The sequence below is a fragment of the Podarcis cretensis genome (genome assembly GCF_951804945.1).
Source record: "Podarcis cretensis genome assembly, chromosome: 2".
Classification (NCBI taxonomy): Eukaryota; Metazoa; Chordata; class Lepidosauria; order Squamata; family Lacertidae; genus Podarcis; species Podarcis cretensis.
Genome location: NC_137171.1, coordinates 4,791,982 through 4,808,567, shown reverse-complemented (window position 1 = coordinate 4,808,567; position 16,586 = coordinate 4,791,982). Strand labels below are relative to the sequence as shown.

The window sequence follows — 16,586 nt, the reverse complement described above, 5'->3', positions numbered from 1 at the left end:
ATTTTCAAATCTGAAAGTTGACAGCTATGGAGTATATTTGTTTGAGAATTTGTAGGAAGTTGGGGCCAAATTTCATGTTAGTTAGTACTGCTAGTAGGTATTTCCACTGTAAGCAATTAAAGGCTTTGAGGATGTCTAGAGACATAATTCTCAGTAGGAATTTGGTAGCCTTGCTGTGTTCGATCAGGTTCAGTGATTTCCTGATGGGGTCAGTTATATTGTGAAGAGCGACAAAGCAAGTCTGGTCTGGGGCTATTAACTTGTGTAGGAAGATTTTTAGGCGGTTGGCCAAGATTGATGTGAATATCTTGTAGTCTTGGTTTAATAATGAGATTGGGTGGTATGATTCTACTTTGAGGCTGTCTTTCAGTGGTTTTGGGATGGAGACTATTTTGGAGTAGGTCCAGGTTTTGGGGATGGGCCCCCCTTTTATGATGTCATTGAATAGGCGGGTCATGTAGGGCACCAGGGGTTCTTTGAATTTCCTATAGAATTCTGCTGTGAAGCCATCTGGGCCTGGGGCTTTGTGTGGCTTCAGGTTTCTGAGGACCGTATCTATTTCCTCTGGGGTGATAGGACTGTCCATAAATTCCTGTTCCTCATCAGGTCAGGAATTAGTTTTGAGTACCAGAACTAAGTGGAGCCTTCTGCACAAAAATCCATTCCTGGTTACTCCAAAACTTTTTTTTTATCTTGGCAGCATAATTCAGGGTGTGTGAATTTTGCCACATACATACCATGCATTTAAAGCACTATGATGCCATTTTAAACACCCCCAAAGAATTATGGGAGCTGTAGTTTGTTAAGGGTGCTGAGAGATGTTAACCCCCCCCCCACACACCTTCCCTTCCCAGAGCTCCAATTTCCAGAGAGGTTTAAAATTCAATCCCTCTTCACAAGGATCTCTCAAAATTGTAGCTCTGGGAGGAGAAGAGGGTGGCTTCTAATAGGCCTCCGCACCCTTAACAAGCTAGAGCTCCCAGGATACTTTGAGGGACGCCATGATGTTTTAAAGTGGTATGATACTGCTTTAAATGTATTGTGTGATGTGGCCCTTGTTGTTGCTATTGTTAACCAGTTGGGAGAGGCCTCAAATCTTCTTGATCACCCAAATATCTATCAGTAGATCTGCCTTCTTCTCGACCCTGATCTAGGGGATTGGAAAATGTTTATTTTTGAAGTTAAGTTATCCAGAGCTCTTTATTGGGTTCGCCATAAAAACCCCATGCTATGGAGGCTTCCCCTCACTTGTGCATTCCACAACAAGGAGAAACTGCCTCCTCTTAATATATGAAAAAATGAGCATCCCTGTTTTCTTCTGACAGATGTTGGATGATACTCACCTGCCTCCCCACCATCCCGTTGGGGAAAAGACCCCAATTTACTGCAACCTGGAGGAGATGAAGCAACCAGCAAGAATGCCCCCGAGCCCTCGCAGCCCCCCACTGCAGGTGCTGGACACCTGGGAGCACCACATAGACTCTGGTTCCCTGCGCAGTTACTATTACAAGCCAGTGACGGGCGAGAAGTCATGGAAACCACCACGAAGGAGCCAGGAGATGGTGAGGCTACTGCTGGTTCTTACCAGTGTGTGCAACTGCTAGTGATAGAATCTCACCTCCATCACTTCAAGCATTTCTCAAGGGGGGTACATTGTTGCCTCCCATTCTGGCCCTTTCAATCTCACAACAGTGCTGTGAGGTAGGTAAGGCAAAGAAATAGATGGCTTCTGGACAACCTCCTTATTTACCATTCATCCGGATCTGTTTGCACAAAGTTTGCAGGGGGCTTTGGACTGCATGAACTATTTATTGAATATTTGTTTGCTGGAAGGATAGACAATGTTGTGTCAAGCAATTGTGATCTCACACTTTCCAGCTTGTATTTCCTTATTGCATCACTTTCCTTATTGCAAAAAGTCCAGGGTTGTCCCGTGAGAGCACCAAACCAACTTGCATTGCACAGCCTGAATATGCTGCTATGTGACTGAATCCCACCCCAAAATGGCAACAGTCTGGAAGCAGCCCTAGGCTACCCAGTGATATCCATGACTGCCATCGAGATTTGAACCCAGGTCTCCCAAGTCCCAGCTGAGAACTATTAAGCACTACACCACATAGGGTCCCCATGTCCATTATTGGAGGGGGGTCACCTGTTGGGGAGCCCTGCAGACAGGTACCGGCTGCCACCTCCCCCCCCCAACAGGCTGCCTCCCTCTGAAACCCCTTGCTTCCTGGCACCCTCTCCCTGGGCCGCTGCTGGAGGAATTCTGCAATAATTACTTCTAACGAACTAGGAGTCCTGGCCAAGGGGAAGGAGCCAGCCTGCCAGTGCCAGCTAATCTCCGGAGCTGGCTCTCCCCTTTCCCCACGCCCCACTGCCACGTGCGTCCCTCCTCCACCAGGAGAGATTGTGCCTGTGGGTCTTGTTAGGACCATCAGCAGCAGAGGGTCAGGGCAGGACAGATGGGGGGCGGGTGGGTCAGGAGGACGGAGGGCTGTTGCTTATGTGAGAGAGGAGGTTTGAAAGAAATAGCAGGGGGCCCCTGGGGATTAAGACTCTGGAATTGCTGAGCCTGGGGTGGGGAGGGGGAAGGGCAGCCTCTTTTAATTGGAAGCTGTCCGGTTCTCTAGATAGAAGCTTCTCTTACACCCACCCACACGCCCCACACTTTATCCTTCCCTCCCACCTTCTGTGTTTCTGCATTTTTTGCAGCGCTTGATACAGGCAGAGGGACACAGCCCCTCAGCCCCTGTAGACCCTCCTCTGGGCGAAACACCGGACAAAGACCCAGTCGGAGCAGAGAGGGGGGAGCTGGAGGCTGTGAGTCAGGGTCTCCGGACCAGGGACAAGAAGCTGACCTACACCAAGTCCATGGTGCTGCCAGAGACGCAGGGGCCCAAGGTAAGTCACCTGGGGGGGGCTGGGGGGCAACTGTGTGCCCCAAAGAGGAGGAATTAGGTGCATTTGGTAGTGAATGGAGGCTGTGTGCACACCATTTAGAGCAAATCCCTCCCACTGCAAGAATCCTGGGAACTGCAGTATACCTATCACAGACTACAATTCCCAGGATTCCTTGGGGGGTGTTGGTCAGTACACAGCCTTGCGTTACTCTGTGTGTGTCTGGAGCTGCAGGTGTGAGAACGGGAGGGGCAGGACAATGGTGTAGAATGTGTTGAGACCAGGGGTTGCCCAAGACATTTGGCTGCGTGAGGCAGAGTGCAAATGGCATTGCCTCCCCTCCAAACCATGTCCAGTAAAGGTGCAAAAGTAACCAAGGTCAGCCACATTATTTTGGCACCTGAAGCAGAAATTCCTCTCCCCGTCCCCTGGCAGAGAAAAAGACAATAAAATATAGGGTGCTATCCAAACTTTGTGAGTAGACCCACCAAAATTAGTGGACTTGAGGTCATTGATTGTAGTTGGTCTACTCTGAGAAGGACCAACATTGGATATCACCCATAATAAATAAAATAAGCAGCTGTTTGCCACCCCTTCGTTTCATCCAAAATCAGCTGTCGGGGGCAGTCATTTCCCTTTGCCTAGTGGCAGGGCTGGCCCTGGACTTGATACACCAGAGAGGTTGGGAGACTCACTTCTTCTGTGTCTCTCTCCTTCCAGGGAAGTCATCGCCGGAACCTTTCGCAACACAGTTGTGAGGCCTGGCTGGAGGAATACCCTGCACCGTCGGGATCTGCCAATGGTTCCCCCACAGACAGCCCTGACCTGCTGCATGTAAGTGTGGTGTGGTGGTTTGAGTGTGTGAAGCTCACTGGGTGACCATGGGGCCGGCCGGCCGGCCTCACAGGATTGGTGTGAGGATAAAAGGGAGGGGACCATCGATATACCACCTTGAGCTCCCTGGAGGAAAAGCTAGATATAAATATAATTGAACAAAGAAAGCTCCCCTCCTCCCCACTGGAAAGGATTTGGTGCAGTGAGCACCCCAAGTTTAGGGCTGCCATGTCAGGCAGGCGGCTTTCTCAGTTTTGGGGTGGGGTAGGATGCTCTTATAAGAAGGGAGCCCTGTGGGATCAGGCCAATGGAACCGTTGGTCCTGGACTATATATACCTGTGAACCAGATGCCTGTGGGAAACTTGCAGGCAGGATCCGATTGTAGTCAAAAGTGCAGCCCATGCAATAGACTCCCCAATAATAATAGGAATAATAGTGCAGGACAAAGACGGAGAACGTAGTTTGCTGCCGACGGTGTGGCTTGGAGGGTGAATGAAGCAAAGGGGCGACAGGGTGTGGAACCCAGGCTTTGGAAAAATAAAGTTTTGCAGGGTGGTCTAGGGAGACCCAGTGCGGTACGTAATCCTAAACACCAACAATAAAATCATATATAAAACCAGCTCCAGTGCAGAACCTCTTAAAAGGCTTGTTGGAAAAGGAATGTCTTCAGTAGTCATCTGAGAAGGAAACAGAGCGAGCGCCTGTCTGATATGTGGTGGAGAGATGCAGGTTAAGCTCTGCTGAGAAACAGAGGCTATTGGGGAGTATCCTGCAGCTCAGAAAAGGTCAGAGGGTTTGCCCATGGTGTTTGCTGATGCTGATGCTTCTTCGCTGCAGATGGTGGAGAAAACCGGACAGCTGAACAAAACCAAGATTGCAGAAGGAGGCCGAAAACTCAGGTATCTTGCTGGCATCCCCCGCGGTGGGAAGATGCTCGAGGAGGGGTGCTTCCCCCTATTCCTTTTGGTGGAATCTGGGCAGCCCTTGGTCCTCCAGTCTTCATGCTAACCTGACTGGTTGCTCAGTTCCAGCTGGATAGCAGTTCACAGCTGAAGGGGTTTTGACAAGCAATGTCCTGGCTGTGAATGGACAAAAGGGCTGTCAGTGGGTAATTGGGCCTTTTTTCAGCTTACTGTCACAGCTCAGGAAGGGGCCCAGCCAATCTAGGAGGAAATAAAGCAGATCTGAGCCTGGGTTCTCTCCATCAGGGGAGAAATTTGGTAGGGCAGAGGAAGCAAGCTTGTGGGAAATGGGACACGTGGAGTTTGGAGTATCTAAATAACCTGATGGGCAATACAATGGATATACTGTCATGACGATGACTGTGGAAGGCCCCGGTTCAATCCCTGGCACTTCCAGGTAAGGCTGGGAGAGATTCCAGTCTTAATCCCCGTAGAGCTGCTGCCAGTCAGTGTAGACTGCATTATAGTGATCAGTAGTCTTGCTCAGTGTAAGGCAGCTTCCTGTGTTCCTAACTACAGCTCAGGGTCTTCAAAAAGTGGACAGCAATGACAGCAGTTGGTCTTAAGGCAGGGCTGTGGTGATACTTGTGGCCTCCAGAGTTCCGCCCATCCTGCATCACTGGCCGTGCTGGCTGGAGCTGAAGGGAGATGGAATCCAGCAACATCTGGAGGGCCACAAGTTCTTCAGCTATGACGTTGGGGGAATTCTTTCTCCTTCCCTCAGGCTCAAACTAGGATATTGAGTTAGTTCCAGAGAACAGGAAATAGGCAAAGAAAGTCTCACCTGATGCCTTGTTGACATCCATTTGTCTTGAGAGATAATGGAGTCCGCCCCTAGGGGTGAAGTCAAACAGCTCCATTAGCAGCACTGAAGTGACACCCTTGAGGTGCGAGCCTGGGCAGTGTGTGTGGAGGTTTTGGGCTGCCTAGATGACAAGACCCCCCTCTCAGACTTGCTGATGTGGTCCAAAGGAAAGCAGAGCAAGACATTCGGCACCAGCTTGGTGCAGGAGTTGCTGAAAGGAGGCATAAAGGTAAAGGTAAAGGTACCCCTGCCCGTACGGGCCAGTCTTGACAGACTCTGGGGTTGTGCGCCCATCTCACTTAAGAGGCCAGGGGCCAGCGCTGTCCGGAGACACTTCCGGGTCACGTGGCCAGCGTGACATCGCTGCTCTGGCCAGAGCCAGAGCCAGAGACAGAGCCACACACGGAAAGGCCGTTTACCTTCCCGCTGGTAAGCGGTCCCTATTTATCTACTTGCACCTGGAGGTGCTTTTGAACTGCTAGGTTGGCAGGCGCTGGGACCGAGCAGCGGGAGCGCACCCCGCCGCAGGGATTCGAACCGCCGACCTTTCGATCGGCAAGCCCTAGGCGCTGAGGCTTTAACCCACATCGCCACCTGCGTGCCATCTAGCCACCTTAGGGACTCCACGCAGGATTTGTGTAGGGTTTATTCCTTAGCCTTTTCTTCTTGCAAGGCAGTGGAGGGTTAGGATCAGAGTTTTCCGTCTCCTAGATGAGCTACCTTCCCACGTTGACAAGCCCCCTCCTTCTACGTCGCGTGCAGAAGCTGCCTTCTTGAAGGGAAGGGAAGTGTAGCCTGAAGGCATAAAGTAGGTTCTGGGAGTGACGGCATCAGAGTAAGATAAAATGATGTCTCTCATATGAAGTCTGAAAATGCAGGAAAGCCACTGGCTGCTTTCAATGTAATGTTGAGGTGGGTTCATTTATATAACTGCAGTGCTTATTCCAACCAATTAATGCAATCAATATAACATGCCTGAATGTGGGAGCATTTGTTTTCATCCTTTTGTGTGTGTGCTCAGAATATGCATGCTGTCAGATTCATCCCCATTCATCTCACCCTGCTTCTCACACCCCCCCCCCCCCCGCAGAAAGTGTTGGGCATCTTCGTGGCTGGTGTTGGCTGGGAACAGTCTCATGTTCTACAAGGACCCCAAGGTGGCAGCTGGATGGGTGAGTGGGGCAAGCAAGGCAGAAGGTGGAAGGTGAAGGAGGAAGGAAGAACTGATTGTGCTCGACAGCAGAAGCCTCCTGTGTCCCTTTCCCAGCTTGACACAGTGTCAAGTGAAGTTGTGGAGAACCAGCTAACTCTTTCTCCTCTCTTCCTGCAGACTCCAGCCAGTAGCCGGCCTGAAAGCAGTGTGGATTTGCGTGGGGCCCGCATTGATTGGGCCAGGGACTTGTCCAGTAAGCGGAATGTCATCCATGTAGGTGCATGAATGCTCAGGAAATGAGCCTTGACCTGTGGGATACCTGGGGTCAGATGTCACATTGCCAAGAACTGAACCCTTTTTGCTCCTACTGTGGCGTTGTTTGCTCTTCTCACTTAAGAACACAGAGTTGACCTTTAATGGTCCTGTGTTGGCCTGCAATAGAAAAGCAGCTAAAGAAGGGCCACTGCATGTGCTGTTCATGGAGAAGAGAGGGGATAATTTCCAGACACGTGTCTCTGCTGGGAAGTGGATGGTGAGAATCTGCTCAAAGGCACATTATCAAGAGTTAGTCAACTCCTCACTCATAACTAAATTCCATCTCTGGGATTGGAGGTGGTGGGAGACTGCTACTGCAGGAGCTTGTTGGCTTCTCAAGACCCATCTTGGTGGTCACTGTACAAAAGAGGACTAGTTGGGCCTCTAACCTGACCCAGCAGGGCTCTTATTATGTCCAGTGGCTCCTCATACACATTTCCTTTGAAATGCAAGACAATGTACGGTATTCTAGGAAAACACAGGGTTACACGGAGCCGTTGCCTAATCCAGTCTGTCTTCTCTCCTTTTGCCCTCTGTTCTTCTTAGTTCCGCACCGTGACAGGCAACGAGTATCTCCTGCAATCAGGCAGTGAGGCTGTCAGCCAAGACTGGTACCAGGCAATCCGAGGGGTCATCCGCAGGCTGGTGAGTGAGGCAAACCAAAAGGCTTAAGCTGCCCTCAATTCTTCCTCCTCTTCAAAGTTAGAAATGCTCGAGGTTTTCTTCAATCTGCATTTTTTTTTAATGAACCGTTCTCATTTGCACTTCCTGGGACTGAAACATGGATTGGACTGCAGTTATTATTGGAATGCAGTTATTGCAATAGTTTTCAGCTGAAAAAGCAAGTTACCAATATTATATTTTATGTTAAAATGTGTACAAAATACAATTTAGAATAAAGCTGTATTAAAATAATATAAAACTGCGTATTTTGTAGGAAAACACATTAAAAATGTATTTGTGGTTTTTAAAAAACAAACAAATAAATAAAGCTTGATGTGGGAACAGGGACTTAGGACCAAACCTAATAAATCTAACTCCGTTGGATACCCATGGTATCAGAGAAGGATTGGTACATGACAGAAGCAGACACCCAGGGAAGGCTCATGGCATCACAGCTGACCCCTCCCCCCGCTTTCCAGACCCAGGGCTTTTAAGGGGTCAGTTGCAAAGCTGAAAGTGTGGTTGAGGAAGACTGGAATTAAATGAAATGCCAGCTGGAAGATTATGTGGGTCAGGGTTGCATCACCATGACAAGTCACTGACCAGCCCAATCTAGGTCTCCATACCAGTGAAACACCACATTTTGCATTTGGGATAAATTATAAATTAAATGCATTTGCCTGCTTTGCCCCTACTTTGCCCCACCCCTCCTGGCTTCACCTGCCTCCTTTCCCACTGCAGGATCAGGAGAATCCTCTGGATGAGCCACTTCTGTATCCACTCTGCCGGTCCAACAGCACTGAACTTGTGGACCTCAGTGCTGATGATGACGAGGAGCCAGGCGCTCTGAAGAATGAGGCGCAGGCAGGTCTGTGCCAAGCCAATCTGGGTGTGGGGAAGGCTAAGAGAGTTGCTTAAATCAGGCTGCCTTGGCCTAGGTAGGGGAGCTGGGACAACTGAGCTTCAGCTGCCTTAACTTCTTCTCTCCCGCCTTCTCCTTGCCCATCTCCTAGCATCCTCGAGTCCAGACAGAGCCTACAAGAAACGGGTCAAGAGCAAGCTGAGGCGGTTCATAGCCAAGCGGCCGCCACTGCGGAGTTTGCAGGAAAAGGGACTGATCCGAGGTGACTACCCAAACCATCTTAGGTGGTGTGTGAATGGTGGACTTTTAGAGGTATTGTAGAGTTGGCATCACGATGCACTTGCTCGTAATGCTTCATGTGGGAACCCCTTGAAAAGGCAAAATAAGTCCCCATAATTGTGACCAGCATGGCTGCAATAGATGGGTGTAAATTTTGGTGTGGCTGTTGTGAACATGAAATGTAGCAGGAGCCAACACGGTGCCCTCCAGATGCAGTTCTCTCCTCTGGATGATACCCAGCTCTACCTCTCCTCCAAATCAGAACCAGTGAAGGCAGTGAAGGTCCTGTGTGAGTGTCTGGAGGCAGCTGGAGGATGGATGGAGGCTAATGGATTGAGGCTGAATCCTGACAAGACAGAAGTACTGTTTTGGGGGGACAGGAGGGGGGTGGGTGTGGAGGACTCCCTGGTCCTGAATGGGGTAACTGTGCCCCTGAAGGACCAGGTGCGCAACCTGGACGTCATTTTGGATTCACAGCTGTCCATGGAGGTGCAGGTCAATTCTGTATCCAGGGCAGCTGTCTACCAGCTCCATCTGGTTTGCAAGCTGAGACCCTACCTGCCCGTGGACTGTCTCGCCAGAGTGGTGCATGCTCTGGTTATCTCCCGCTTGGACTACTGAAATGTGCTCTATGTGGGGCTACCTTTGAAGGTGACTCGGAAACTACCACTAAGCCAGAATGCAGCAGCTAGACTAGTGACCGGGAGTGGCTGCCAGGACTATATAACACCAGTCCTGAAAGACCTACACTGGCTCCCAGTACATTTCCAAGCACAACTCAAAATGTTTGTGTTGACCTTTAAAGCCCTAAACGGCCTCGGTCCAGTATACCTGAAGGAGCGTCTCCACCCCCATCGTTCAGCCCGGACACTGAGGTCCAATGCTGAGGGCCTTCTGGCGGTTCCCCCACTGTGAGAAGTGAGGTTACAGGGAACTAGGCAGAGGGCCTTCTCGGTAGTGGCGCCCTCCCTGTGGAACACCCTCCCACCAGATGTCAAGGAAATAAACAACTACCTGACTTTTAAAAGACACCTGAAGGCAGATTCCCTGTTTAGGGAAGATTTAATGTCTGATGTTTTATCGTGTTTTTACTATTCTGTTGGGAGCCGCCCAGAGTGGTTGGGGAAACTCAGCCAGATGGGTGGGGTACGAATATTATTATTATTATTATTATTATTATTATTATTAATTCCCCAGACCAGGTCTTTGGTTGCCGGCTAGAAGCCTTGTGCCAGCGGGAAGGGGGCACCGTCCCACGTTTTGTCCAGCAGTGTGTGGAAGCTGTGGAACAGAGAGGTACGCTGTGCTCAGCATTCCTTCTCCATGAGGCCTTGCCTGGGCTGGGAACGGGCCCTTCCCCCGGGGACCCTGGTAGCAGCCTCCTGCCCTCACTTTGCCCAGTTCCATTGGGGGTCCATGAGATTTCACAGCAGGGTCTCTCCTCTGCTTTTCAGGCCTGGATGTAGATGGAATCTACAGGGTCAGTGGGAACTTGGCTGTTATTCAGAAGCTGAGATTCATAGTTGACCGTGGTGAGTAATTACAGTGATAAATGGAAATGGGGGGAACTTGCAGAGAAAGGAGTTGCTGGGCCTCAAAGCCATCTGTTATCTGGGCTTTTACTTTTGTGATGGTACAGGAAGCATTTGAAAAACTGGGGCCAGTTTGAAAAGTACTTTTCAGCCTATTTAATACCAACATACATTTTTTTCCTGTCTTGGGGGTGGAGAACAGGTCTCTAGTTTTGCTTCCACAGTGGTTCAGCTGTAGAACAGCCAGAGGACAGAAGCCACCTATTGGCTGGCGCCTAGAAGGTAACCAATACACACATGCCTGCTCCCTCAGAGCAGTATTGCAGCTGCTTTTGCAATTATTTTTAATAAAGCAAAAGGCAAACCTATGAATGTAAACATACTGCTTTAATATATGTATAAACCATAGAGCTGAAGCATAAGAAGGACAAGGCTGATAGCTGAATCAGTGTATGGCTTGCTGATATGTATCTATGTCAGACATGCTGTGAAGACAGGATTACCAAAGGCCTTGTTCCTCTTACTGGTGCCCTCAGTAACCATTGCATTGTCTTGCAGAGCGGGCAGTGACCTCAGATGGGCGCTACGTCTTCCCTGAGCAAGGTAATGTTGGGTGCTTGCTTCCTTGCACTTTTGTCTCTGTGAGCTCAAGAAAACAGAATGAGAAACACAATACAAGGCAGAGAGGGAAGCCTCTTATGGGGCCAACTTGTGCCTTGAATGCAGGATGCAGTTCTCCTGAGTTGCAGAATAACAGAGCTGGAAGGGACCTGGGGGTCATCTAGTCCAACCCCCATTCAGTGTAGGATATGTAGTGCAGGAAGTAACTACTGCACCTTTGACAGGTGGCTGCCCAGCCTCTGCTTAAATAGCTCCACCATCTCCCAAGGCAGTCCGTCTCATTGTCAGTCAGCTCTTATACAGTGGTACCTTGGTCGCTGAACGTAATCCATTCCAGAAGACTGTTCGACTTCTGAAACGTTCAACAACCGAGGCGCGGTGGGCAGTCAGCAAATTCCATTGAGAAAAATGAAGCCATTCAACTACTGAGGTGCGTTCAAAAATGGAAGCATTCACTTCTGGGTTTTCGGTGTTTGGGTTCCAAATTGTTTGGCTTCCGAGACACTCGAAAACCGAGGTTCCACTGTATATCGTTAGCATGCTTCTCCTAAGTATAGGGAAATACACCTCCCTGCAATGGCCACAAATTTGTCCTTTTCTCTGCAGCGACACAGGATTAATCTCCTCCCTCTTTGTGACAGCCTTTCAGACATTTGAAAGACAGCTGGGACGTCTGCCTATCTTTACCTTTCTCTAGGCTAAACATACCACCTCTTTCAACTGTTCCTCACAGGCCTTGCTTTTCTTTGCCATTCTTGTCAGGACACACTCCAATGAGTCAATGTCCTTTTTAAAATGTGCTGCCCAGAACTGGACGCAGTACTCCAAACGTGGTCTGGCCAGTGCAGAATTAGGTAAAGGTAAAGGGACCCCTGACCATTAGGTCCAGTCATGACTGACTCTGGGGTTGCGGCGCTCATCTCGCTTTACTGGCCGAGGGAGCCGGCGTACAGCTTCCGGGTCATGTGGCCAGCATGACTAAGCCACTTCTGGCGAACCAGAGCAGCGCACGGAAATGCCATTTACCTTCCCCCCGGAGCGGTACCTATTTATCTAATTGCACTTTGATGTGCTTTCGAACTGCTAGGTTGGCAGGAGCAGGGACCGAACAACGGGAGCTCACCCTGTCGCGGGGATTCGAACTGCCAACTTTCTGATCGGCAAGTCCTAGGCTCTGTGGTTTAACCCACAGCGCCACCCGCGTCCCTAGTGCAGAATTAGAGTGGAACAATCGCTTCTTGTGACCTGGGCACAATGGTTCCTTCCAGGCAGACTTTTCTGACTCCTCCTTTGCCCGTCTTCAACAGCTCTGCTGTCTTATTTCTCCCTTTCTAGAGGAGAAGCTTCGCCTCAGTGACCCCCAGTGGGACGATGTGCATGTGGTCACAGGGGCCCTCAAGCTTTTCTTCCGGGAGCTGCCTGAGCCACTCATTCCCTACAGCCTCTTTGATGAATTTGTGGCTTGTGTCAGTAAGTGCAATTCTTCTCCTTGCCTTCTGGCTTTGGTTCCCCATAGCTAAAGGAATGACCTAAAGCAGGCATGTCCAACTTTCAAGAGAATGAGATCTACTCCCACTGTAAAAAACTGGCAGTGATCTACCAAAGTTGAGCTTTTTTTAGGGAGCCCAAGTTGTTTTTTTGGGGGGGCCTCCCAAGATCTACCATGATCTACCACAGACCCCCTGCGATCTATCAGTAGATCATGATCTACCTGTTGGACATCCCTGACCTAAAGGAATGACATCCCATTTCCCTCACCCCGCCCCCAGTTAGCCAGTTAGTGGCTCCCATGCATCGCATAGAGCTTGGGTGAAATGCAGGTAGAAAAGCAGAGATCACATCTCTTAGGGTAAAATACCTACTGCAGGAGCACATACATCAATTGCCAACAATTTTCTCTGCAGCTGGGGACGAAAAATGGCTCAGAAGAAGTATATACTGCCCTTTTCTGCAATAATTCACCTAGTAACTTCCTACTTTTTTGAGTCATTGAAACCCAAAGCCTTGGTTTGGCAGAATGTAACACTTTGGGAGCCGACCTTAGCTGAAGAGAGTTTGGGAGGCTAATACACAAATAAAGAAATACCGTGTGCAAAAAAAAAGAAAGAAAGAAAGAAAAGAAACCCAAAGCCTTGGTTTTTTACCAACTAAGATCTGGGTTTGTAAAATTACGTTATTAGCAGTGTAATCATTGCAGAGTCATTTGCATTCTATTGCTAAGATTAGCAGTCCTGTTTGTTTCACAAGATGAGCAAGAACCTCAAGCCATTTCCTGGTCTCTTGTGGCTCCTGATGATGCCTCTTGAAAGCTGGTGGTGTCTCTATAAGCATGCCTATTACCTCACCTCCTGCCCAATTAAGGAGTGGCCGGTTGCTTTTCCCTACACAGAGTTGTCTGAACCCAAGGAAAAAGTATCCAAGCTTGCAGGACTGATCCAGAGCCTCCCCCAACCAAACCAGGACACACTGCATTATTTACTGGAGCATCTTCGCAAGTAAGGAAGCAGGATTCATGTACCATTAATGGACCACCCAACCCTATGCATTTTCTTATTCCACTTACTGGCATGTGCGGCACTGGTTACTAATATTAGGAGGAAGCTGTTAAGTATATTGTTAAAAAACCTTGTTTAAAATCCCATTAAAACACTGACAGGCAATCAGTGTTTTATCTGTCATCACTGGACTTGCAATTGTGTTGCATTGTGCACACACAATCATGGGATAGCAATTGCAGAGAAGAGGTATATTGTGGAAGCAATCTGGTATAATTCCAGCTCTCTTGCTTCTGCTATCAGATCTACTCTGCAAGGCTATACTGAGTTTGGAAAGCTGGAGTATTTGGGAGCTGGCACTACATGACACAGTGGTGAGAAATAGAAGTTCCAGCTGATTGGAATCAGAATGTCCAAGGATGTCTTTTGTAGGTCGTAAAAAGTAGGAATGTTGGGCTTCAAATCTTAAATATTCCTTAGTGTGATGTGCAGAGAAGGATGCATGTGTAAAATGTTTTCCTCTAACCTGGATTATTACAACAAGCCCACATATAGACTAGGGAAATGACATTCCAGCTCAGGGGATGTGACTTTCAAGCTGGTTGAGCACCATCTTTTTCTTTTTAGAACTCAAATCCAAAGCATAGCCACATGCCTGCTTTGGCCATGGATGTGTTAGAGGCCAGTGCATTATGATGGTTCTCTCTCTCTCTCTCCCTCCGCCCTTCAGAGTGATGGAGCACTCAGATATCAACCGGATGACGACACAGAACATTGGCATTGTCTTTGGTCCAACACTCCTGAGACACGAGCGAGATGCAACCAGCCTGGTGGAGGGCATGGTGTACCAGAACCAGGTGGTGGAGCTGCTCCTTACTGAATTCCCCAGCATCTTTGTGACCCCAGGTGCTGAATGACATGGCTGGCACCTAAATCTCAGAGGCTGACGGTTTTATCTTGAAGGTGCACTAGATCGCAGATCATCTAGTCTTGGGGCAAAGCATTGGCTCTGAGCTCCACGGACCTGGCATTTGCTATTAGACCAGTATCTCTTGGCATCAGCTTCTTGCGGTGTGGATTTCTAGGTGGTTTGGGCTCTGCAGGGTCATCATCCAGGATCTTGAGACTGAGTCAAATTTAGAAGCTGGTGCACTGTAGGGAAAGATGTTCTCTACCCCACAAAGAACTATTTCAGATGCCTCAAATGAAGCTGAGACTGGCAGCACTTGGACCTAAGCCCAGAGGGTCCAGCACGATTCCTTGAGTACGAATGTGAAAAGAGAAGGATGTCGAAAATAGACTCTCCATTAACCCTGTCCCTCTCACATCATCATTCAGCCAAGTTCTGCAGCTCATTCTCTTGAGCCGACAGTTACGTTTTCTCCACATGACTTGATGCCTCTGATGTGCAAGGCTCCTTTGCTCTGCTTTTGCACCCTTCTGCACCAGTTCCTCATTTTGCCCTTGCAGTAAAGTCATGTGGTAAAGCATACATCCTCTAGGACAGGAACAAGGAACCAATGCCTCTCTTAAGAGGTTTCTGGACCACAGTTCCTACTGTCCCTGACCGTTGGCTATGCTGCCTGGGGCTGATAGGGTTTTGGAGTCCAGCATCTTCTGAAAGGAACCAGCTTCTTCATGCCTGCTCTAGGTGTCCTTCGTGACTCATTATGTTAAGGCACATCAGTACTTATTAATTAAAAGGAAAAAAAGGTAAAACTACTTTGAAATTGCCATGGTTTCCTGCAAACAACCCTGGAAACTATAGCTTAATGAAGCTGTTGAATTTTCTGTACTGGAGATCCAGTACAGGTTTTTTTTGGTACAGAGCTACGATATTCCACTCTAATCCTGTGGCTCTCTGAATCGTTTGGGTCATAGCTTATGGCAGCCTTCCCCAATCTGTCACTCGAAATATGTTTTGGACTATAGCTCCTATCGGTTTCAGTCACCAGGACCAAAGCCCAGGAACAATGGGAGTTATAGTCCAACAATCTCTGAAGTGCACCAGGTTGGGAAGGCTGGCTCATGCCATGCAAAGAGGTTTGCATTTAACAACTCATCTAGTAGCCCTTAGTTGATCAAGAATCTCTTGTGGGCAAGTGAGCACACTGGCAGAAAAGGAATGGACCACTCCTTGTCTCCTCTGCCAACCTCAGCCATGGAGGAAGAAGGTTGGTGGAATGGAGAAAAAGTTATCCAGCCCACACAGTAGAAGTCCTTTTTTTTGGGGGGGGGGATGAGTCTTAAAAGTTAGTAGCCAGCCTTTCCATGCCCACTATGGAGACAGTAGCTACTACCCTCATAGCAAACACATTTTTTGTTTTGTTTCTGTTTTTATAGGCTTTTGTGGTCTTATTTACAAGGCTGGAACATAGTTCCTGGAACTTTTCATCTTGATTTTCTCAGTGACTTGTAATAGTTGAGGAAGGGAAGCATACAATAAAAATAATTTCTGAGTGATCCATCCCCTCTTTACTGTACACGGCAGAATCAAGCATATTGGGAACCTCAGTTTGGTGGGGGAGAAAAGCAGGTTCCAAATGGTTACAGGAAAAAACTATAGATCAGGGGTGAAGAACCTGTGGCCCTTCAGATGTTGTTAGACTCAAATTCTCAGCAGCCCCAGCCGCCTTGCCAATTGTCAGGGACGATGGGAGCCGGAGGCAGCCCATTTCATTTCGCCACCCAAGGTGAAACGGGAATGTGCTGCACCTCACCTTACACTGCCCCTTCTCACCAAACTCAGTGAGAGCTGGAGAGCTCTTTTCCAACCCTGGGGAGGGGAAGGGGACGAGCTACAATGCTGTGTGCAGAAATGCTCTTGGGAGTCTGAGAGGAGATATGGTAGCCATCTTCCAATATCTATAGGGCTGTCACATGGGAGACAGAGAAAGCTTGTTTTCTCCTGCTCTGGAGGGTAGGGCTCAAACCATTGGCTTCAAGTTACAAGAAAGGCGATTCCGGCTAAACATCAGGAAGAACTTTCTGATCGTAAGAGCAGTTCATCAGTGGAATGGACTCCCTCACAAGGTGGTGGACTCTTCTTCCTCGGAGGCTTTTAAGCAGAGCTTGGGTGGCCATCAGTCATGGATGCTTCAACTGAGATCCCTGCATTGCAGGGGGTTCGACTAGATGACCCCCGAGATTCAATTCTATGATT

The 16,586-nt window shown here is 48.8% G+C and overlaps 1 protein-coding gene across 2 annotated transcripts in view; it reads left to right on the top strand.

Moving 5' to 3' along the window:
- Window positions 1–15,886, top strand: part of ARHGAP9 (Rho GTPase activating protein 9) — a 29,442-nt gene extending 13,556 nt beyond the window's left edge. For both annotated transcript variants that reach the window (XM_079967092.1, XM_079967093.1), the window contains exons 4-18: window positions 1,326–1,562; window positions 2,716–2,904; window positions 3,622–3,735; window positions 4,574–4,635; window positions 6,594–6,675; window positions 6,834–6,929; window positions 7,518–7,616; window positions 8,376–8,502; window positions 8,648–8,758; window positions 9,973–10,071; window positions 10,230–10,307; window positions 10,866–10,910; window positions 12,264–12,398; window positions 13,318–13,423; window positions 14,154–15,886. In XM_079967092.1, coding sequence (XP_079823218.1) covers window positions 1,326–1,562; window positions 2,716–2,904; window positions 3,622–3,735; window positions 4,574–4,635; window positions 6,594–6,675; window positions 6,834–6,929; window positions 7,518–7,616; window positions 8,376–8,502; window positions 8,648–8,758; window positions 9,973–10,071; window positions 10,230–10,307; window positions 10,866–10,910; window positions 12,264–12,398; window positions 13,318–13,423; window positions 14,154–14,340 — 1,767 coding nt within the window. In that variant the 3' untranslated portion in view covers window positions 14,341–15,886. The remainder of the gene's footprint in view (window positions 1–1,325; window positions 1,563–2,715; window positions 2,905–3,621; window positions 3,736–4,573; window positions 4,636–6,593; window positions 6,676–6,833; window positions 6,930–7,517; window positions 7,617–8,375; window positions 8,503–8,647; window positions 8,759–9,972; window positions 10,072–10,229; window positions 10,308–10,865; window positions 10,911–12,263; window positions 12,399–13,317; window positions 13,424–14,153) is intronic.
- The last annotated feature ends 700 nt before the right edge of the window (window positions 15,887–16,586 follow it).